This window comes from Miniopterus schreibersii, assembly GCF_964146895.1.
Source record: "Miniopterus schreibersii genome assembly, chromosome: 2".
Lineage (NCBI taxonomy): Eukaryota > Metazoa > Chordata > Mammalia > Chiroptera > Miniopteridae > Miniopterus > Miniopterus schreibersii.
This window is the reverse complement of record NC_138102.1, coordinates 87,966,227-87,991,179: the sequence shown is the minus strand read 5'-3', so window position 1 is coordinate 87,991,179 and position 24,953 is coordinate 87,966,227. Positions and strand designations below refer to the sequence as shown.

General features: G+C 37.5%; 1 protein-coding gene and 1 pseudogene across 4 annotated transcripts in view; both read left to right on the top strand.

The window, feature by feature from the left end:
- SMAD9 (SMAD family member 9) overlaps positions 1–24,697 on the top strand; it is an 85,960-nt gene extending 61,263 nt beyond the window's left edge. For all 3 annotated transcript variants that reach the window (XM_081130521.1, XM_081130522.1, XM_081130523.1), the window contains exons 4-6: positions 2,795–3,016; positions 16,165–16,421; positions 21,227–24,697. In XM_081130521.1, coding sequence (XP_080986647.1) covers positions 2,795–3,016; positions 16,165–16,421; positions 21,227–21,370 — 623 coding nt within the window. In that variant the 3' untranslated portion in view covers positions 21,371–24,697. The remainder of the gene's footprint in view (positions 1–2,794; positions 3,017–16,164; positions 16,422–21,226) is intronic.
- On the top strand, positions 11,299–12,446 carry LOC308553970 (autophagy protein 5 pseudogene; annotated as a pseudogene). Its single transcript has one exon. The product of its transcript is annotated as an autophagy protein 5 pseudogene (transcript).
- Positions 24,698–24,953: the final 256 nt, after the last annotated feature.

The following is a 24,953-nucleotide window of genomic DNA, read 5'->3' as shown; positions in this document are numbered from 1 at the left end:
CTGCTAAAACATACACACATGGCTGTATCCAACCACTGATATATAGACTAAGAATTCCTGGGGGTTGGGCCAGGAACCTGCATTTATTTATTATTTATTTATTTATTTATTTATTTATTTATTTATTTATAATATGTTTTTATTAATTTTAGGGAGAGAAGGAGGGAGGGAGGGGGGAGAGAGAGGGAGAGAGTGAAAGAGAGAGAGAGAGAGAGAGAGTGAGAGAGAGAAACATCAATTGGCTGCCTCCCATGCATAACCTGACTGGAGTTTGGACCCACAACCTACGCATGTGCCCTGACCTGGAATCAAATCAGTGACGTTGTGGTGCACAGGACAATGCTTAACCAACTGAGCCACACCAGTTGGGGCAGAATCTGCATTTTTAACAAATTCCACTGGTGATTTCTATGCACATTTAAGTGTAAAAACTATTTGAATGGACAATTCAACCAAAGCAGACTGATCCAAATTTTTAGCTATTGATTATATAACAAATTGACATTAGGAATGTATACAGAAGGAAGCAGTTATTCTGAGGTCCTCTCTAAAGAGCTTTTCTTCTGCCTCAGGAGTTTTTATTGTGTAATGAATTCATTTTTGATAAGATATTATCTACTTGATTGCATACCATTTTCTTAACCATGATCACTGTCCATAGGACTGATATTTGGGGAGAAGAACCCTTTTCAGTGTGCCTTGGGTTCAAGGTTATAATCAGGTTTCAGCTGTCCTGTGTTTTAGGGGCATATTTGAACTATCTCAGAGACAGGATATTGCTGTGGCCATTGTACAACCCATGACAACAGAGGAACTGAAAATTAAGCTTAGTTCAAAGAAGGTTTGGCTTTGTTATGAAAGCCAGAAAACAACAGACTCTTCTGCTGTTGAGAAAAGCTAGGAGAACAGCTGCTAGGTTTGAAAATCTTGTGAAGCCATTTGAACTCAATGATAACTCATAAGTCAGAGGGAAAACTAATCAATCCTTTGGTGAGGAGTTTAGGACAGCCCACTTCCCCTGTAGGACACTCACAATGTTACTTCATAATAGCTTTATTATGTTACCGGTCTCTCTACTAAAAACACAGTCCACCAAGCTAAGGAGTTAATGGTCAAAAAGGTTGGGTCAGATTGTCTTTGTGTAGTTTATCAGTCTGACATTCCTTTGTTGTACTGCTTTCTTGTAGTCAACACACCAGCCCTGTCTTATCTTGCCACAGAAACCCCAGGGAAGCAGAATGGCTGACTTATAGATGCCACAGCTGATAGTCATTTAGTGCTATCAATGCCTAATGGAGGTAAATTTGCAGACAAAAGTGTAGCTATTTTCCGGGAGTGTTTCCTATTATCCCAAAATAAAGCAAATCAAAAACCAAAACCAAACCAAATGTGCTGGCCTTCTATTTCCCAAGTGTTTTAAGAGGAGCTGATAGCATGACTATCTTTGCATTTTAACTGGCATTCCTCAGTATGATAGAGTGGACATTTTGTTTATCATCCTGTTTACTAGAATAAGTTAATTTTTTATTTTAACTTAACATTTAGAGTTTTGTAATTCTTGCTGTTTATTATGGAATTGGATATTAAGAAGTTAGCAATTTTTTCCCATTTCTGTTTTTACTATAGATTTAGAGTGGTGTCTTTCATTGGCTTTAGAAGGGTGCTCTTAGAAATAGATGTAAATAGGGTTTTTACAAAATTTTGTTTGTGTCTTACAATAGGCTAGAAAAATGCTGCTCTACTTTAATGTTCAGATAGAGCAAGGGGTGATCTTGTATAAATAAGATTTTGATACCCTGGATCTGGGTTGGGGGGTCAAGAATTTGCATTCTTAACAAGTTCCCAGGTGATGCAGGCCTGCAGTTCTATGAACCACACTGAGTGGGGAGGGTCCAAAGAAGTTTACTACTTAAAGTATTCCCAAGTGAATTCTAAGTTAAAGATTTTTTGTAAATCAGATAACCCCCTAATTTACCTGTTTTATAAATTTGTATTCAGTGCATAATAGAACACACTCTAAATACAAGAATTTCAAGGATATTCAAAGAAAAGGAAGATTATACAATCAACAGGCCGAGAATGAGTGTGGGTGACAAAGAAAGAAAGAACTCTGAACTTTTCTTGGTCACTTAACTGAAAGTTTGGGGTGAAAACATAACATTCATGTATTTCCTAATGAAATATACAGCTCTACTTAAAATATTTTTATGTTATAACTAACTATTCTATATGTACATTAAAGAAAATGTGAGTTTATTTAGGTAGACTTTTCTTTCTCAAATAATTTAAAATTCTATCCATTGTTTCTGATTTGGTTTTGTCATATCCAAACTATTTTATTTCATCTTTAGTTTGTTAGAAAACGGTACTCTTTGCCACAGGGACTCAGTTTGGCACACAGTAACAATAATATGCTATTTTTCACATGTGGAGATGAAGTGACCTGCCAGTTTCCTTTAAGCTGTGTTTCCTTTAGGGGTGATGAAGTTTACATGGATCCACTCATATCCTTGTTTGCTTGGCCCCCTCAATACTCATAAATATGGGTACAAATACTGTAACTATGGGAGAATCACTAGGTCTGTGGCCTCTACCACAGATGCATTGCCCAGATAAGTTTACCACAAACAGTTTTCATTAAAGTGACAGATTTGAAATGATTATAAAGCAGCTCACTTGGTCTTGCAGCCAACTTTTTGCTTAACAACATTAATCTATATTTCCTGATGGAATCAGGAGATGGGAAGCCAAAGCACAATGGTAGTGATGTGCTATCCGGTTCATTTTCTTTCAGACTTTCGGCCAGTTTGCTACGAGGAGCCACAGCACTGGTGCTCAGTTGCCTACTATGAACTGAACAACCGAGTTGGTGAGATGTTCCAGGCTTCCTCCCGAAGTATACTTATAGATGGATTCACAGACCCTTCAAATAACAGGAACAGATTCTGTCTTGGACTTCTTTCTAATGTAAACAGAAACTCAACAATAGAAAATACCAGGAGACATATAGGAAAGGGTAAAAGAAATATGTAATTTATTTTTCTGTTCTTCTGAGCTAAAACATGGGGGAAAAAACAGGCCTTGCATTGGCTTGTAACATATTGGGATGGCACAGGGCTGGGCTTCACTGCCTACAAAGTGGGGATGGCATCTTCTGTGGGGTGGCATAGGGTTCATATTATGAAAACAAATAAGATGATAAATATGAATGCAGGACGAAATTATTGATGAAAAGGATTGTGAATTATTTTTGAGTTGCCCAAAGATGCTTAATAAGATAACTTCTGAAGAAGAAGAATTCTGGCTAGCTGATTATTTACTTGAGGTAAAGTTACTTTTGGAGACTTAGAAACTAGGGAGTTATACATCCTGACTTATTTATGTTTGGAAGTGATTGGGGCTGGCCTATATCCAGGCATTGTTACAACAGCCCATGGGCACGGGCCTCACTGGGACTGGTCAGTGATATTTTTGAAGCTTCCTTTATTGGCAGAATTCAACGGTTGCAAATCCCAGTGAAGCCTGGTTGAGGATCTTTAAATCATTTTATTTTATTATTTTACTTTTTAAATCATTTTCTTTTCTCTTTTTTTTTCTTTTCTTTTCCTTTTTCCTTTTCTTTTCTTTTGTAGTATCTGAGTTACTCCTGGCTGTCCACTGTCGTGTCAGACTCTACTTGATTCACAGGTGTACAGAACCTTCAGAGTCATTTGATCTTTTCTCTCCCCATCCAGCACTTAGACCACCTCAGAAAAAGAGTCACATGAGCCTTTTCTTTCAAATTTCCAGGGGAGATTCATTATTTCACTTAGTTATGCATTCTAATATTCTTCTTAACATACCTTCTAAGTGTCTCCTGTTGTAGTAAATGTACAAGCCATTGATTAGAAACAGGTTGAATTCATTCATTGATGTTGACTCTTAATGGTTACAACTGTAACTACTTTACATTTATTTATATCCTGTATTTTCCCATATGGCTTTGAAGTGGTTTCCAAGAAACCTTTGCAGTTAAGTGATAAATGAAAAATAGAAAATCAGAAACTGGAGTCGAGGGGGAGAAAAATACAAGCATGTAATCCTTAGGGTTAGCATTGTGATTGTGATTAAAATTTCATTCTATATTTCCTTGACAGGGAGGTCAAAAAAGGGACACTCAATCTGTAATGTAATTTTTATTTCAAAGGGGGAGATATAACAAGTCCTCAATAGAAATAATACTTTTACTTTTATTGAATTTTTAAACAAATTTCTCAGGTATGGCTTTACTTTCAAGTGTTTTTTTAATAAGAATCTTCAAGTAAAATCTAAAGGCAGAACATTAAAATGTAGTGTTGTGGAGCTGTTTGCTGAGGAGCTTTGCAGATTTGTCTACCTATTAGTCTTCTACTGATGCCACTTGATCAAAAGATAGAGTTAAAATATTGAAGGAGTATTTAATGCATTCTGGGAACTGTTCTGCAAGTATGTTATTTAAGGTGCTGCTGTATAGACATGGAGAGTTGATGTTCTCTGTTGTTGGCTGAGAGCTGACCCACAGGGTTAAGAAACCATAGGAGCAGGAGCTTAAGAAAGCTTAACTAAGGGGTTACTTGGATGGAAGGGCAGTCCACTCTCACTTGGTACATGGATAACACCCAGACAACTGAGCCACACTGGCTAGGGTTGGCTTGGAATAGTTTTAAAGCAAGAGGTATCAGTCTTCTATGGGGTCAGAGGACTGTTTTTCAGGTACTCCTGTGGATTATTTGGTTCAGAATGGCATGGCTTCCTGGAGCACAAGCCTGAATAAATTTGCAATACAATGCACTCTTAAATTAGTGAATAAATCAACTTGCTCTGTGAGTTAATTAATAGAGACTTAGATTTCAGAGATACACATTCATCTCTCAAAAATTTATTGAGCATCTACTCTTATCCAGATTATTCTGCCACTAAGGATGCAGCAGTGGGAAACAAACCAAACAAAGATGACAAAAATTTCCTGCCTTTGTGAATCACGAATTACTAAGAAAAGACAGAAAAGAAATATATATAATATGTCAAATGATAAGTGTTTAGAGATAAAAGAGGGGAAGAGGGTGGTGAAGGGTATGTTATAATTTAGAACAGGGTAGCCAGGGAAGTCCTTCCTTAGAAGGTAACATTGGAACAGGGAGCTAAAGTGGGAATTAGCAGTGTGAATATCTGGGGGAACACTTTCCAAGCACAGGGAACAGCAGGTGCAAAGGCCCGGAAACCTTCCTGGCATCCTGTAGAAACAGGCAGGAAACTAGGGAGAGTAGAACAGAGTGAGTAAGCAGGTCATAGATGAGGCAGAACCAGATCTTGTCTGCTTTGTGTGGCATACTGGAGAAACCAGAGGGAAGCCAGGGAGAGTGGAACAGAGTGAGTAAGCAGATGGGAAAGTCATAGAAGGAGAGGCCGAACGAGACCCTGTATGATTTGAGTGCTTCCACTGTGATGCTGTGAGAAATGGGAAGGTAGATTTAAATTGAGTTTACTGATCTGAGTTTTCACTTTAAAAGGATCGGCTGGGTGCTATATTAATATTAAACTGTAGAAGAGGGGCAAGGGTGAAAGGTTTCTATCCCAGCCATTTCTCCCCTCAATAGTTATCAATTAGCTTTGAGACCATGTCTGGTTTGTGTTCCTTGCCACTAAAGTTAGCTCAGATGGCTGATCCTCCTAAGGAAGTTAATGCCACTACCCTCTCAGCAGAGCATGTACTTCGACTTGTTTTCTCTAGTGGTCAATACCACTATGCTGACTCTCTCATACATGCTCTTTCACCCTGCTTTCTGTGAGATGGTGAGACTAGTACAAAGTATTTATTTATTGCCTTGCAACAGTTAGCTGGTGCAAAAGGAATCAAACCTATTACTTTGACCTCACTAGAAAATGCTTTAAATTGTCATTAGCAAGTTAGTGCTAGCATACCAGAGACTACCAATTAAATATCAGAGGCAATACCCTGAAGACCCTGGAACAATGCATTCTAATATAAAGTCTATCCATATTTTTCCCTGAAAACTAGGCAAACCACTTGAACTCTTTCAAATGATTGATATCTACCCCCACTGATTACCTAATCTGTGTAAGACATGCTACCATACACTTGCATGTATTATTTTTATATTAACCTTGTAAGTTAGGTTTTCTTAGTGCCATTTCACAGATGAGACAACTGAAGCTCAGAGTTCAGTAGCTTACACATGATCACATGAGTGATGCCAGGGAATTGCACCCGTGGCTGTTTCCCAGGCCCAGTTGCTCCCCTCTACTGGAAGGGAGGGAACCCTCCTGCCTTTTTATCTTGATACCCCTCATAATGCATTGTGTGAAGAACTGAACCTTTCTATATGTAATGAAAATACCTAGCATATGCCACAGCAGTGGTAACTCATAGTCAACTCTGAGATGTTGAAATAAGGCCCTACTAAAAATAAAGGCTTGAATTTTACAGTGATTTACTTTAAAAATGTTAATTAGAGGAAATTTTATGTTTTCCTTAAAAAATATTCTAGAAAAGGAGTACTGCACTGAAAGTTACACAGAAGCCCATAGGAGAATAATAAGGATCTTTATAGAAAAAAGAACTACTGACATACAACACCTATATATGACTGCCAAAAATAAAGCAAAGGTCATTTCTTGTGATTTAGTAATGATGGAATAAATATGCAGTCTAGGTAATTGGAGTATAATAGTTGCCTGCTTTTTTACAATGGTTTTTAGGATGGCACCTATTTCCAAATAATTAAGAAAAGCACATTTGGAATTGACTGAATGAACAGAGATGTGCTCTTAAGATAATCGAGGTAGGGTTGTATATGTTATTAGAAAGGCATGACTTAAGATAATCATAATCAATAGTACAATCATCGAGATTCCAAGATAGTGGCTGATTAAGTGGAAGCTACACTGACACTCTCCCAGGACCAAATTGGAATTACAACTAAAATATAGAAAAATCATGGTGAATAAACAACTGAAGACTAGCTGTAGAGGACCTTTATGACTAAGGACCTAAAGTGGAGACTGCATAGAGACCAGTAGGAATTGCAGAGGCACAAGGACTGGCTGGGCTCTCATAGACAACAGCTGAAGGTCTAGAGGGATAGTTCAATTGTGGGAGGCTTCCACTGAGATCTCTGGACCTAAACTGCAAGCTGGGATCCCCACCCCAGAGCACCAGAACTGAGAAAGGTACCCACATAACATGGCTGTGCAAAGCAGCTGGGTTTATATCTTCCAGGGAAGGGTGGCAAGAAATGCAGGGACCCTCTTAAAGGGTCAAGGCACGAAGTTTTGTGTGTAGCCACTCAACTTGGACTCCGGAAGAGAGAGGGCAGAGGGGACCAGAGCCATGTGAGGGATCTAGGGTTGTGGGCTCTAGAGATAGAGCTCACAGGACACATGTCTGGATTCCTGTACTGAGTCATTCCCCTTTATGGCAGAAGATACCTTTTACAGACAGACATTTAACATCCAGGCAGCCTAGGGGGGAAGCAGTTGCCCAGCCCACTGGAAAACCTCTTACCCCACCCTGTGGAGTTTAGACCTTGCTGTGGTCTACAGCCTGAAGCTCATTAGGAGACTAAGAATAATAATCAGTCTTTGAGTGCTTTGAGTCTTTGCCTGATTTGCTTCTAGACCCAGGACTTGGAAAAGCAGACCTTGGTGCATGTGTTGGTCCTTTCCTAATGCACCCAGCCTCAGCAGAGGGAGCCACAAGCTGTGGATCACTGATAGCTCAAAACAGGGTATCCAAGGCCAGTCACAAATAGCATCTGACAACGGCCTGCACCAGAGACCATCCAAAAGACTGGAAGACCTAGAAGATCTACCCAATACATAGAAACAGACCTGAACAGGCACCCAAAATGGGGAGACAAAAAAAAAACCCCAAATGAAAGAACAAGAGAAGTCTCCAGAAGAAGAGCAAAATGAAATAGTCATAAGCAATCTATCAAATATAGAGTTCAGAGTACTGATCATAAGGATGCTCAACAGTATGAGAAAAGACTTGAAAACTATGAAGGAAATCAAGAATGACATAGTAGAAATTTTCAAAAAAACACTGAAAATAATAAACGGCAGATTAAGGGAAGTTGAGGATTGGATCAGGGTAGAAAAATATCACTCATTCAGAGATCCAAAAAGAAAAACTACTCAAAAACAGGAGGACAGTTTAAGGGAGCTGTGGGACAACATGAAAAGTAACAATAGTCGCATCATAGGACTACCAGAAGATGTAAAAAGTAAGCAAGGGTAAGAGAACATGTTTGAAGAAATAATGGCAGAAAACTTCCCTAACCTGGTTAAGGAAAAAGTCACACAAGTTCATGAGGCACAGAGAGTCCCAAGCAAGAAGAACCCAAAGAGAACCACACCCAGACACATTAATGTGCCCAAAATTCAAGACAGAGAGAATCTTAAAGACAGCAAGAGAAAAACAATCTGTTACCTATAAAGGAGCTCCTATAAGGCTGTCAGCTGATTTCTCATCAGAAACTCTACTGTCCAGAAGGAATAGCATGAAGTATTCAAGGTAATGAAAAGCAAGGATCTGAAACTAAGAATACTCTATCCAGCAAGGCTTTCATTCAAAATGGATGGTGAAATAAAGAGCTTCCCAAACAAAAAAGACTAAAGGAGTTTATCACCTCCAAACCAGCATTGCAGGAAATGTTAAAGGAACTGGTATAGTAAGAAGTAGAAATAGAGAGAGAAACATAGGTATAAAGAATTAAAATGGCAATTGGTAAGTACCTATCAATAATAACTTTAAATATAAATGGATTAAATGCTTCAATCAAAAGACATAAGGTAGCTGAATGGATAAGAAAACATGACCCAAATATATGCTTTCTATAAGAGACCCATCTCAGAACAAAATCCACAGGCTGGAAAAAAACCCAAAGAACTTCTGGAGGACTTTAAAGCAGAGATCAACAGGAATACAGTCATAGTAGAGGACTTGAACACCCTACTGACTTCACTGGATAGATCTCAGACCAAAAATCAACAAGGAAACAATGGCTCTAAATGACACACTATATCAGATGGATTTAATAGACATTTACAGAACATTTCATACCAAAACTATATAAATACATTCTTCTCAAGTGTACATAAGACGTTCTCAAAGAGAGACCACGTGTTAGTATTGAAAACAATTCTCTACAAGTTTAAGAATACTGCAATCATATCAAGCATGTTCTCAGACATTTATACCATGGAATGCCATGCAGCTGTGAAAAAGAATCCCTTACTCTTTGAGACAGCATGGTGGGACTTGGAGAGTATTATGCTAAGGGAAATAAGCCTGTAAGAGAAAGACAAGCATCACATAATCTTACTCATATGTGGAATCTAATGAACAAAATTAACCAGTGAACAAAATAGATCCAGAGATATAGAAGCATGAAACAGACTGATGAATATCAGAGAGAAGGCAGGGTGGTGAGGTGGTAGGGAAGAGATTAACCAAAGAACTTATATGCATATATGCAGAACCCAGGGACACAGGCAATAGTGTGGTAAAGGCCTGGAGAGGGATGTGCAGGGTGGAGGGGATCAATGGTGGTGGGGGGGACATCTGTAATATTTCAACAATAAAAATTTTTTAAAAAGTAGTACACTCATTTCTGAGCACTTATGATTTGTGCTGTAACTGGAGTTAGCAGTTTGTAATGAGCCTGTTCCAGGTTCTTGGCATGAAAATGACACTTGACCAAGACAGGTACATTTCACTTTTGCAGGTGTATATATGTTGCATTTACCTATCAGGTATTCATTCCTTAGTGGGAAAGAAATCGGTAGTTATGATAATTTTTCAGGCATTTACCCCAATTATTGAACTTACTGAGGCAAACCAAACCTTTCCTGAATATCATCATCATGTATACCAAGTCAATGAATTGTTTTTAGAGCTAGTTTTTCACCTTTTGATGATTTTTTTCTTTCTTCCCTTGTTTCTCTCTCTCTCTCTCTCTCTCTCTCTCTCTCTCTTAATCCTATTTCAAGTTCTGAAGAATTCCAGTAATTCTTCCTATTTTATAAAAAGAGTTACCCTGGGGCCAGAATTTGGTTTGTCAGTTTCTTGGAAAGACAGTTTGCACTTCAAGGTGATTTTGGATTGCTTCCTTTTCCAATGGACTTTGTTTTCTTGTCTCAAAATGCCCTTTCCATTCTGCCTTTGAACAAGTGTAAGGTTTCTCATTCTAAAGCAAATCCTAAATATATATATATATATAATAATAACATAGAATGTCATACTATTGCAGTCATTAAACTTGACGTTGCAGAATACTTAATATCATAAGAAAGTGTCCACAATATCTTAATAAATGATAAAAGTTATAAAACATCCTATAAAGTATAATTCTAATTTTGCTTTAAAAATGCACATAACTGACTGAAAGACATATAACAAGTGTTTAGCTTTGATTATTTCTGGCTCTGGATTTGGGGCTGATTTTTATTTTCAGTGTTTGCATTTTCTAAATTTTCTCTAATGGACTTTGTTCAGGTGAGGATGGGCTGGGAGGAGGTCTGTGAGGGCATGCCAGGATCCCAGAAGCTATGGTGAGAGAGAAGCCTTGCATGCAGCCCAGCCTGGTGAGAGTCACTGAGGTGCAAATGGCAAAGGTGGGGCATTCAGTAGCTCGGTTGTACACAAACTTACCTGTTCATCATGTTGTTCAGAGAGACTTATATGTTTTTGAGTACAGGTTTAGGGAATCAACCTTGCTATAAGGTAGAGGCTGCTTTGTGTGAATTAGGAGCCTCTTTCTCTAGAGAAGTTATGCCATCTGTTGGAGAAGGCTTGTAATAATTACGTACACAGATCTGGGAATACTGAGGCAAACCCTGGAGTTGCCCAGTGCACACCTGCAGGTACAATCCTGTGGAGGGCCCACCTCCATCCTCTGACCCAAACCCTTGGTGTGGATCTGGAAATCTGTACTTTTATATTATTATTTTTTGATCAAAACATTTTTTATGTTGGAACATTTCAAACACTATTACACCCAGAAATATGCACTTTTTAAAGCTCCAGATGATCCCAATTTCAAAATAGTTGTGCAGAAGAAAGGGCAACAGAGGCAAGGGGAAGATCAATCACAAAGGAAGGTGTTGAGTTTGTGCAAGTAAGTTTAGGGTTTTTTTTCCTAAGCAGAATGGAGATGCCTCAGTCTCTGGACAGAGGGTTGGGGTAATGAGATTACTCTCTGTGGTAGTATTTTCCCTCCTTCCCCTTCAAGAGAGGATTCCTTCCCCATAAGGACACAGACTTCCTCTTCTGACTATTAGTAGATTCCAGAACATTAGAACCCTCTCATCAGCTTAATTAACCTGCCCTCCTCCCAGCTTCTCCTCTGTCATTCAAGGCTACAGAAGAGGATGAAAAGGGAACGCTCTAGCAGTCAGACTCAACAGGCCCAGATCAAACACAACATATCTCTGGTCTTAATTAAGCACAACACAGGACCCCCACCTCCCTAATCTCATAAAAGGTGGGCATCAGTCACACACAAATGGAAAGCTCAGATAAAGAAAGATGCAGCCCGAAGCACCCTGCACCACTGAAGGACCCAGGTCATCTTCACCCGTGCAGGAGGCCGGAGGAGGAGCCAGCGCTTCTGTTTAACTTTGGCTAAAAAAGAATTTTGCCCATATGTACTGCTTTAACCACTGGAAGAATGACAGGTGACAAAAATGTGCTTCGAGATGTGTGGTTTGGACGAATTCCAACTTGCCTCACCTTGTATCAGGATGAGATAACTGAACAAGAGGCAGAACTATATTATTTGCTTTTGCCAAGAGTAAGTTACTTGATGTTGGTAACTGACAAAGTGAAGAAGCACTTTCAGAAGGTTATGAGACAAGAAGACATTAGTGAGATATGGTTTGAACATGAAGGCACACCACTGAAATGAGTTTTCCAGAAAAGGACCTTCTGCATTGTCCATCTAAAGACGCAGTTGAAGCTCATTTTATGTATTGTGTGAAAGAAGCTGATGCTCTAAAGCACAAAAGTCAAGTAATCGATGAAATGCAGAAAAAAGATCACAAGCAGCTCTGGATGGGATTACATAATGATAGATTTGACCAGTTTTGGGCCATCAATCAGAAACTCATGGAATATCCTGCAGAAGAAAATGGATTTCGTTACATCCTTTTTAGAATATATTAGACAACGACTGAACAACTTTCATTCAGAAGCTTTTTTGTCCTGTGGCTACAGATGGACAATTGCACACATTAGGAGATTTCCTCAAAGAAGTTTGTCCTGCAAGATGGGGGAAAAAAGAATCAAGTGATGATTCATGGAATTGAGCCAATGTTGGAAACACCTCCACAGTGGCTGAGTGAACATCTGAGCTACCCAGATAATTTTCTCCATATTAGTATCATTCCCACAACCAACAGATTGAAGGACTGACTATTTGCTTGAACAGAATTGCCCTTACATAGGATTTACCATAGATTGTCACCTTTCTGCTTCAGTCAGTTTTGGTGGAGGCAACCTGACCAGAAACCCTGCTGCAAGCCAAACAGGAAAAAGATTCCCTGTCTGATAAGGGCACTGGGGGCTGGTCTTGCTTTGCATCACCACTGCTTTCCTCCACTGCCATCTTTAAACCTCAGCTGCGACAGGAAAGACTTTACAGGACCACTGCAAGTCTTGTTTTCTTGTAAAATACAATGAAGCCAAAACCTTTGGCCTAAGAAGAAAATGGAAATATGTGCCACTCAGTTTGTATTTCTGATTAACAAATAAACAGGGGTATTTCCTAAGGTGACCATGGTTGAAATTTAGCTTCAGGGAGTGGAAACATTGGTTTAATTTTCAAGAGAATTAGACTTAAGAAAGTAGAAGAGAAATTCTGTTATCAATAACTTGCAGCAATTTTTTATAAAAGATCAAATTACAGTAAACCCATCTTTCCTTAATGAAAATTTCCTATGTTTACAGTCTGTCTGTTGGTATGCAAGCAATCTTGTAACTTTGATAATGAACAGTGAGAGATTTTTAAATAAAGCTTCAAAATATGAAAAAAAGAGAAAAAAAGAAAAAGAAAGATGCAGCCCAACGTATGGGTAGAACTTGCCTGAGGACCATACTGCCTTGGTTCTCATGGCATCTCAGATTGTGCTTTCTTTGGGCATTTATCCTTATTGCTTACTATTCTTTGTGACCATCTAGAATCTAATATATGTGGTTTAAAGGCACCATTTTGGCCCTGGCTGGTGCAGCTCAGTTGGCTGAGCATTGTCCCATGCACCAAAATGTCGCCAGCTCGATTCCTGGTTGGGGCACATGCACAGGTTGTGGGTTTGATCCCTGGTCAGGGTGAGTTCCAGAGGCAGCCAATTGATGTTTCTCTTTCACATAGATTTATCTCTCTCTCTCCCTCTCACTTCCTCTCTCTAAAAAAATCAATTAAAAGAACACATATGAAGCCACTATTTTGGCCTATTATATGTTTGCAAATAAAATCATGTGTCTACTTGACTCTTCTTTAGATGCTGCTGTCTCTAGCTAAAGCCAGACTCCTTCACATTGGGGTTGAATTTCATCCTTGTGGTGCTCAGAGCTGGCTCAGCCTTCCATGTGCTCATCCCCATCCCATTGGTTCTGCTCTCTTTTCTTGCTCAGTATGCTAAACTACTGCCTACGTGCCGACTCTCTTCTCTGCTTTGTTATTCTGCCTACTGGCTGTGGTTTCAGATAAGACCTAAACAAGATTGAAAATTATCTCCTAAATAAAGATCCACGTCAGATAACAAATCTTACTATTCTCCTTAATAGGTTTGGGAGAATTATATATTTGAAGGTCATTCAATTCAAATACATACTAAACACTTAGCAGCCCCACTCTCCCCTCTTTCAGTACCTTACTCCCTCTTTTGAAACACCATAAGCACCCCAGAGGCAGACCTATCATCTGGTATTCACAAGGTTGTTCAAGGAAGTCAGGGTTTGGAGGTGCCCCTCCATAATATCCAGCCAAGTAACTATGTCCCTTCCAATTAGGACCATCCTTCTGCCTACCCCTCAGGGCCTGAGCCATGGGTGTCAGACCCCAGGCCATTCAGGGACAGTGAATAAAGAATATGAGAAAAAAAAAGAGAGGAAGGTTGAAAGAAGAGAAGGGAGCAAGTCTGATCTGGGCAGCGTGAGAGGAAACTTGGCCTGCATATCAAGAGCTGTGCTTTATCTGTGCTGGATCAGTTTCTTCAGACTGATATGGTTGGAATACATAATCCTAAAAACTATTTTTTTCTAAAATTGGATTAAGGGAAAGAAGATGGGGAAAAGAAATAATAGATATGTTGGAAGGTATTCACATAGAAAATGTTTCAAGTGCTTCTTTAGAACCTGACAAAGAAATGGAGCAGCTGTCTCAGAAATGTTTCCTAAATGCAAATTATGCAAACTTGGGTCAGAGAACCCCTGGAGGGGGGTTAAAAATGTACTTTATTTTGAGGGAATCTAAAGTATATCACTGTAATTATATTTCGGTTCATTTCTACAAATACCTTGTAACTGTAGGATGATTGATTTTACAATTATGTTGACACCTAGTGGTGGAGAATTTTATTTCCGTTAAAAGGTTGGAGAAAATTTGTTCTGGTATTTAATATCCACTAGACTAGAGCTTCTTCATTTTATCTAACTCCAATCCCTTACTATAAATTTATGTTGAATTCCAAACGCAGAAATTTGAAGGGAAATAACTCAAATTTAATTTGGATTAAAAACTAGTGTGAGCAATGCCTTCTAATTCCAAGAATGTGAGAGAAAGTGAAACTGGACAATGAATGGATTCAGGAGGCCTGTCACTAATTGAGCCAATTAAGCAGAGACAAGATTGACTCATATATGAGTGTTTATTCCAATATTGCTGGCAATATGGGAGAGCAGGAGGTCATCCATGAAAATCTGCTCTACTGGCCCCCATAAGGCAGCTGCTTAGGTTAGTCGAAGGACAAAGATTACACGGGAAAGTAAGAATTACAGGCATGGGGAAGTAGGCAAGGTATAATGCTAACAGGTTACAGGCAATGAGGGCTGGAGGTCGAAAAGGGTGGGTGCCTCCAGGACTCCATTGTTTTGGGAATAAGGCTGTTAATCTTCCCAGGATGATAGGCAGCTCTGGGAACTGGAGAATGGACCACATTCCAAATTTAACTCCCATGTCCTAGGTCATACAACTCTCAACCAGGTCAGAATGTGCTTTCTTTAATCAGAACAGAACAATCACAGTTTATAGAGCATGATTAACGTTTCTTATAACTATAGCTAAAAATTATGGTTAACAGAACATGATTAATATTTTTGCCCCTAACAAAAGTAACATAAGCTACATTTGATTGTCTATATCTGAAAATGTGGCAAGAATTTCATTTTTATAAGTAAAAAATAAGCATTATTTCTATGATCTACAGTAGAAGATGATAAGCTTTAAAATGAATTAGGTCTCTGAGGTATTTGTTAAGAGAAATGGCTTTATAATTGTTGGTAAAATAAAATTTGTTCTGGTATTTAATTCCAAACCCAGAAATTTGAAGGGAAATAACTCAAATTTAATTTGGAATAAAAACTAGTGTGAGCAGTGCCTTCTAATTCCAAGAATGTGAGAGAAAGTGAAACTGGACAACGAATGGATTTTGTTGGACAACGAATGGACAACCTCTGAAGTAGGTTTAATGTATACACTTAAGTAACATTTTTCACATTACCTGTGTCCAGTTTTAATTTTTTTATTTATATATGTACCTGAAGGACTATTTGATGTTTTCTCCATTATGTATTCATTTTGTATCTAGTATTATGAGCTTACTTTTAGAGTAAATGGGTGTGAGATTGAGAAAATGATGGAAGGAGCTGACTTACTTGTTCTTGGCAATGATTGTACACATGGGTTGCAATCCACTTTTAAATGGACTCATGGAAAAAGCACAGATTGTAATTAAAACAAGTTGACATTTGGGTCACGTATCTTATAAATCTATGATTGGTGATATGAAAATTAACCTCAGTAGGTAGTCACATCCGTTGAGGTTACAAAGATCAATGAGAAGATAATGGTGTTATACCTAAGCTAAATATGTTGCAGGTGTTTGAAGACTGTTTTTGCCTTGTAGGTGTGCATTTATATTACATTGGGGGAGAGGTCTATGCTGAGTGTGTGAGTGACAGCAGCATCTTTGTCCAGAGCCGGAACTGCAATTATCAGCATGGTTTCCACCCAGCCACTGTCTGCAAGATCCCCAGTGGTTGCAGCCTCAAGATCTTCAACAACCAGCTCTTTGCTCAGCTACTTGCTCAGTCAGTTCACCATGGATTTGAAGTCGTCTATGAGTTAACTAAGATGTGCACTATCCGGATGAGTTTTGTTAAGGTAAGGAGTGCTTGCTTCCAGATTGTAAGATGGAAAATGAAAAACAAAAAAGACATTCTTTGGTTGGTATGGCAGTTACACAGCCAGTTCTAGTAGACAGCAGGTTTTTTGGGAAGTCTATTTAATTGTTTTTAGGAAGAGCTCCTCTGTGAGTATAATCTCTCGTTTAGCAATTATAAAATTCTTGAAGATAACACTTTTGAAGGAAAAACAACTTAAAGTAGTTATTTTATTTTAGTGCAGAAGATAAAATGACAGTAATACTTATATAAGACGCAATGCTACAGAGATATTTCCATCCCTCAAATTGTCAAGCACGATTGTAACTTAATAAATGTTGATGAATTTGCTTGAATGAAATTAAAGACTCTTCTAACTCTTAGAAAGCATGCAGGCAAATGAAAGAGGTAATATTTATAAATAAGCTACAAAACATAACTGACTCTAATACATGACACTGTAAATTAAGTGCTTTCATAAAAGCATAAACAAATTGGGTTAGAAACATGGTGGGTATGAGTAATTCTGAGAGAGTAGTAATGTTCTGTTTATGAATACTTATTAAATTTCTCAAATTAGATCTTATTAAAGTTGATGTGAAGGTTGGAGAACTAAGGAAGTTACAGCTGGATTTGCACATTGAAGTTAAAAGCTTCAGTTTCAACATCTACTGTTTCATCTCTTGTAAAGTGATTGCAAATAATTATAATATTTCAAGGTGTTAGCTTATTTATCAAAGTACCTGGGTATATTGACACAATTTTTACATTTTCAAATATCCATCCAAGGAATCAGTATGGCTTGTTCTAGGTGTTTTTCAAAGTAAATTTTATTAGTCCTTTATAATTACCATGAAAAAGAATTGTCCCTTTTTTCTGTACTTAAATTGTTTTTATTGTATTTTTAATTTTACTAATTTAAAAAAATCAAGAATACAGTTTCCAATTTTAAAAAATGGCTTCTTGAAACCATTTCTCTTTTGTTATGACAAAGCAGTTTTATTCAGTTTTACTGGTAAGCTGTGAAAAACATCTTTACATTGTAAAAAAATTAACACCTGGAAATTCTTTTTAATTTCTGGTGCTTTAGACTCAGCAGAGGGCATTAAATTGCCATTAACAAATGATCATTTAAATTGAACGGTTAGCCTGGCTGGGCGTGGCTCAGTGGTTGAGTGTAGACCTAAGATCCAGGCGATCAGGGTTCGATTCCCGGTCAGGGCACATGCCCGGGTTGCGGGTTCAATTCCCAGTCGGGGGCGTGCAGGAGACAGCTGATCAATGACTCTCTCATCGTTGATGTTTCTCTCTCTCTTTCTCTCTCTCTCCCTTTCCTTTCCTCTCTCTGAAATCAATAAAGATATTTTAAAAAATAAAAATAAAAATAAATAATTGAACGGTTATTTTTCCAGCCCTTTGTTTTTAAAATTAGGATGAAATGCCAGTATCTCAGAGGTAATTATTTCACTATAATATATACTTGCATAGAAATCTGATTTTCCTAAAATCAACTAGACATATTTATTAGATATTCAACATTTAAATCATAAAGCTGCACAATTCACAGAAAACAAACTATTACTAATATTGCAGGGACTTTAAAAAAAATCCTTAGCAAATATAACTGCAGATGATCAGTTTAAAAGAATTTAAAAGCTCTCATCAGATGAAAAAAAAGGGATGGGGGGTGATGGATCTTAACTAAACTTATTGTGGTAATCATTTTGCAGTATATACATATACCAAATCATTATGTTGTATACCTAAAACTGATACAATGTTGTATATCAATTATATCTCAATAAAACGGGGGGAAAAGACAGTATAAACAAAAAGAATATAAAATATTTCATTAATAATTTCATATTGATTACATATTGATATAATATTTTGGATATACTGGGTTGAGTAAAACACAGTATTAGAATTTTTAAAAAATAAAATTGAAATAAATTATAGATGACTAAACACTAGTGACTACTATTGGAGGGTGATAGACTAGATCATATTTAAGGTCTCTTTCAGCTCTAATTTTTACTAATCCTAAAACTCATTTCATCAGTCAACAAATATTTGTTGAGCACCTATCATGTGCCAGGCCAGGCACCATTCTAGGAATTGGAATACATCAATGATTACACAGAGACCTCTGCCCTCATAAAGTCAATATTGTAGAAGGAGAGACAGACAATAAACAAGTATAATAAAGAATTTGAGTGTAAAGAGAAAATGTAGAGCAAGGTAAAGGAAATTGGAGTGCTGGGGAAGGGGTAGATTGCAAGTTTGAACAAGGTGGTCAGGGGAGGTCTCACTGAAGAGATGAAATATGAGCAAAGACTTGAATGACACAAGAGAGTTAATCATAAGGATATCTGGGGGAAGAGCAGTAGACACACAGGGAAGGGCAAGCCCTACAGCAAGAAGCAAGAACATGCCTAGGAATTTGTAGAAGCAAGGAGACTGATGTGACTGGAGCGTAATGAGTGAGGGGCAGGTGAGATCAGAACAGTAACAGAACCAGATCAGTGCTTTGTAAGCCACTGCGAGGGTTTTGGCTTTTACTCTAAAGAGAAGGGGATCCATTGCAGGGATTTGAGCAGAGGATTTTCATGATCTGATTTAGGCTTTTTTTTTTTTAATATATATTTATTGATTTCAGAGAGAGGAAAGAAGAGGGAGAGAGAGAGATAGAAACATCAATGATGAGAGAGTCATTGATCAAGCCCACAACTGAGGCATGTGCCCTGACCGGGAATCAAACCCTGATCGCTTGGATCCTAGGTCGAAGCTCAACCGCTGAGCCACACCTGGCCGGGCTGATTTAGGCTTTTAAAGGATCCTTCTGGCTGCTGTGTGGAGGACACATATTATACAGGCACGGTTGGAAGTAGGGGGACCAGTTAGGAGGCTATAGCAATATTCAGATGAGAGAGGATGGTTGCTCCCACTAGGAGAGTTCCAATGGAAGTGGTGAGAAGAGGAAGGATCTGAATGTGAAGGTCGATTTGATGTGTGGTATGAGAAAAAGAGAGGAATTAGAGGAAGTTGCCTTCAACCAAGATGGAGAAGATGCTGGTGTCTCAGGTTTGGACATAAGACTAAGAGTTCCATTTTAGTGATAATAACTTTGAGATGTTTGTCACACATCCAAGCAGATACTGAGTAGGCAGTTAGATGTACAAGTTAGTCTGGACTTGCAGAGAGAATGCTGGGGTGGATATGTAAATTTGGGAATTGTCAGCATATGGACAGAATTGAACTCCATGAGCCTGGATGAGATCACCAACAGTCTGAGTTTAAACAGAGAAGATAAGGGGTTCCAGGATGGGGTCCTGGGACACTTCAGTGTTAAAATATAGTGGAGAATAGAAAGAACCAGCAAAGAAAACTTAGAATGTGCAACCAGCAAAGTAGTAGTAAAACCAAGAAAGAAAGATCCTTTGTAAGCCAAAGTAGAAAGTACATTGAGGAGGAGAGGGGATGAACTAAAGCAAGTACTGCCCAAGTGACATGAAGACTGAAAGCTGACCATTAATTTGAGCAATATAAAGGGTTTTATCTATCTTGACAGGAAAAATATTGTTGAAATGCTGAGGTGAAGTGCTTATTAGAATGCATTTAAGGGAGAATGGAAGAAGAGGAATTGACAGCCAGTGCAGATGACTCTTTTTTAAAGCTTTTCCTAGAAAGGGGATCAAAGATATAGGACAGTAATCTGTGGTGGTTGTCGGGCCAAGAGAAGTATTTTGAAGACGGGTGATATTTCAGCATGTTTGTACTTTGATGGGAATGATCCAATAGAAAGAAAAAGTTTGCAGGAGAGAATGTGGAGAGCTTCTGGAATGCTGTCCCCAGAAAGGTGAGTGAGTTTTATGCACAAGTGAATCATGCACAAGTGGATGGCTTATTTGGAAACGTAGATAATCTATAGTAAGATCTTTGGGTACAGGTGCTGTGGAAATTCTCTTCTGATTGCTTCATTTCTCTCATTAAACTAGGAAAGAAGAAAATCTGTTGTAAGCATGCTGGGGGGAGTAGGTGAAGGAGTGGGGGAAATGGGAGAGTAAATGGACTGGGGGAGTGCTATGATTTCCAAGTAGCATCAAAGGTCCACTTGAAGTTTCTGGTCATAAATGTAAAGTGTGATCAGGCAGCATGGCGTTTGAAATCCAAGTTTTAAATAACTCTATAGAGAATCATTGTTCCCAATAACAAAACTAATTTGCTTGACTAGATCTCTCCTCATTTTAAAAATAACTTCTCATGCAGATAAAAACATACAAACTTATTTATCTATTTATTTATTTGCTGGCTCTTCTATAAATGGTAATAAACAAGAAATTGCCAAAAGTGAGCAGAGAGAGAGGAGGAACAAACTTTGTTAATCAATCCTGAAAAATCAAGAACACCCTCTAGTTCTTTCTTTACAAGTTTCAGATCCATCTTTGGTATGTAGCTACCATTTTGTGCAAAACACTGTCTTTAGTCTTAAAGGGGTGAATGTAAGGCCAAATTACTTTCCTTGTAGAAGAGATAATGATTTGCCAGTGTTTCTGATGTGACTGGAGCCCAACCATGTCTAGGTCCATGTATTTAGTTGTGAACTCAAAGAGAAGCATTGATTTGGACTCATCTTAGAGTATCTGATTGATGCAAAAGTACTTACAGGAAGGTGGAGTTTATGTTCTCTAAGGTCTCAGGAGCTATTCTGTGTGTGTGCTAGGTGTGCACAGAGCTCTGTCTTGTGCCTCTGGAGGCTGACTGTAAAGTCTGACACTCACTCTTGGCTCCACTCTTGCTTTTCAGGGTTGGGGAGCTGAGTACCATCGCCAGGATGTCACGAGCACCCCCTGCTGGATTGAGATTCATCTTCATGGTCCACTGCAGTGGCTGGACAAAGTTCTGACTCAAATGGGCTCTCCACATAACCCAATTTCTTCAGTGTCTTAAGAGGTCTTAATCCATGTTTCTATAGAATTGATGCTGTTGCAGGCAGTGGCTTATATCATTTCAGATTTGCAATTAACTAAAGTGTCTAAGTATATGTGTAAATACATATAATATATACTATTCATCTATTTTATCACCATTTGTTTTGTGCTTTCTAGTTAACCTGATGCCAGTATAATACAATTAGGAAAGTAGATTTTTCATGACTATGATGTAAGAAGCAGCAGCTTCTTCTGTGGGAGGAAACAAAGAGAGGCAACTCTGTCAATAGTATTTGAAGGGTGTTGGCAGAATAAAACGCATCTTTAGTCAGCCAAGTTATTATAAGTCATGTTGCATGGCCTACCAGAAAAATACTAAAACTGTTTATATAGTAAAAGTCGAGTACTAGCAGCATTAGAGTAAATAACACTTTTAGACAAAATGAGGCAACCAAACCCATATAATTTAAATGATTTCACTTTTAGTGCTATTGGCAAGAAAAAAAATCAAGCTTATATAATCAATTATGTAAGATAAGACACATAAGCTTTATTTCTGAAGTTGAAATACTTATAGGTGGACAATTGTGCGCATATTAACGGTTCATTTTAAACAAATTTAAACTGTGATTGGAAAAGAAACAAGCTGTAAAGCTGAAGTCATGTTGCCTCATAATCTACATCTATAAAAAAATGAGGCTGATGTGGCAAGATAAATATGAAAATAGCATGAAATGAGCTATATTCCCAAACTGTAAGACCAGAACTTAGTCTCAAAATCACCCATGGAGACTCCTGCTTTCCACATTGGAAATGAGGCTCCCGTTCATGCAGGCAGTCCTGAAGACTTCTGAGTTTGTACAGGGATCTCCAAGATCATGTATGTAGGTCCTGTGTAAGGAAGAAATAGGTAAAAAATGAGGGTTGGGCAAAAGCATCATATGTTTACTTATACCTTCTCACATTCCCACATTAAAAGCCTCTACTTGAGGGCCCTTTCCTTGCCTGTTGGCAAATATTAACTATTTATAGGTTACTAAAACAATGGTGAAGACTTTTGGGAAAATTAAGACACATTGCTGGGATCAAATTTATGAGTTATTTAACTTAGTGTCTCTATTGAATAAATTATCTACTGGTCAAATTTGGTAACTTCTTATAAAGCTAAAGCCTCATACCTGGAAATAACTTTCCAAGTAAAGTGACAATAATTTCATAATCTCTATAATTTCTGGGGAACAGTGGTACATTTAAAAAACACACAGTATTAAAAACCTGTTTTTATTTACCCTTGGATAATAAAGAGGAAAATCCCCCAAATTTCTAGGTACTGCACTCTCATACCCACTAAACACTGCATTGCTTGAAAAAATATTTTCCACTTCTTAAAAATATAAAATTTAAGAAGGTAATTATGCTTGTAACAGATGGTAACTTCAGTAATCCAAGAGGTTTCTTCATTTATACATTCTATCTCAACTCTTTCTAGCATTAGTGCACCCAGTTGTTGTTTCTCATTAAATTGTATTCAAGGTAGAAATGATCATGTGAAAAAAATATGAGTGAGCTACTACTGTCACCTCTTATAATGACTAGTATTATCTGATATAAACTTTCATATATATAACAGATAATAAATATTACATTTTACTTGTAGACTAGGTGGCCCATTTAGTGTTTAGAAAACCCTGTAGTTTATTGTTTCATCAACTATGTATTGTGCACCTGCATGTGTCAGGTACAATGTTAGGTGCTGTGGAACAAATGTAAACAAGAGACAGCCCAGCCCTCTGGGACTGAGAGTCTGATAGTAAATCTGTTTGTGTAGACATCTTCATGTTTCAGAACTTGCAAAACAAAGCAAAATGTGCCATCTTTCTTAGCTTAAGAAAAGGTATTGATTTCTTAATTATCTTTTTTTGAAACTTATTTCCCTTCTCTTCTGAGCAATCAGGTAATGGATGAAGGCTTCTTTGGATAAATGCTACTTTTCTTCTATGTCTCAAAGTATTTTTTCTCCTCCTGTTGCTTCTATTTTCTATTAATTTTCCATCTCCCTTTTTTCTTGGAAAGGGCATTAATATAGTGAATCTTCCTCAGATGAGTATCATTCCATGAGAGAGCAGCAAGTACACCACATGGTTTTTGATCCAGGGATCAAACATAGCTTTCTTGATCATAATTATCCTTTGATAATCTTATACCTTTACAGAATTAATCAGAACTGCTTATTTGTAAACAACATTTAAAAAACTTTTATTTTCATATAGCTTTGGGAAACCAGGACAAAATATTCCAGTGAACCTAAATTATTTATTTGAAAAATAAATTATTAAAATGATACATATGGATCATCATCAGTCATGTCTCACCAAAAGCTTTTATTAGGATATGTGTGAAATTTAGAAAATTTACAATTGATGAGAAGTTAACCCTTCAGTCATTGTAACATAGTCACATTTTAATCAGCCTTTAAAATTATTTTCTGGTAATAGTTGTCAAAAGCTGTAGTACGGTATTTTATTTTAGACTTACAAATGTGCTCATTTGCATTAATTCCTTTAGGTAGACAATACAAAAAAATGTAATAGCATTCTTTTATAGGATAACTAGCAAAGTAGACATGCTAAGCCAGTGAATGCATCACTGATGCTAAACATAACATGTTCAGCATTGCCATGGACAAGGGTTGCGCAATAGAGAATAATAACATTTTGGCTCACAAGACCCAGAACTTTATCCTGTTGTTTCAGCCTGTTTTTGTTTGTTTGTTTGTTTGTTTGTTTGGGGGGGAAGGGGTTTCTTGTTAAAAAAAATTGAGATGTAAAAAGTGTTAGTTAGATGATCTTTTAATGTCTTCTAGTGCTTTGGAACTATAATGATGTCACTGTTCAACACACTGACTGTATGTTTTGGGTTTTTTTACACTCAGTATAAGTCAGGAAAAGCTGGGATACAACCTAGCATTTAGAATTCCCTTTTCATTGTCTTCTAAGGAACTGAACACCCTATAACAAAAACACAAGCATTTTATAAATATCACTTGCTAGACTTTAAGCACCTGCTTAACTTTAACGTGTCCTGAATATTTGTTATATATATTTAGTAAATAAAGCAAAATATAACATGCATACCAAATTTTGTCTTTCCCTGTTATAATTTAACAGCTTTCAAGATTAGGTGATCCTGGCATATGTTAAGGATAAGTTCAAATTAATGTAAAACACAAAAAAAACTACTTCTATTTAAGTCATGTTTTTTATTATAATACCTAGGTTTCAACTATCCTTCAAATGCACACTTGTACTGTTATCTGATTATTTATAATAAAGAATACTGTACCTTCATGCCTTTTGGCTCATTTTCCCCTGCAAACCTCATAGCAGGATTCACAGCACATGGGTTCTTAGGATGATCTTAAACCATCTTGTTTTGAAAATAGTATGCTTTTAAAGTCCAATATGTTATAGGTAATGGTTTTAAATTAAGCATTTGGGGATGACAGGCATTAAATATAGAATCTTGAAGATACTTTGCTGTTATTTTAGAGAGGATATGCATAGAAGCTTTTTTTTCTGAATAGCAAATATTAAATGATTCTG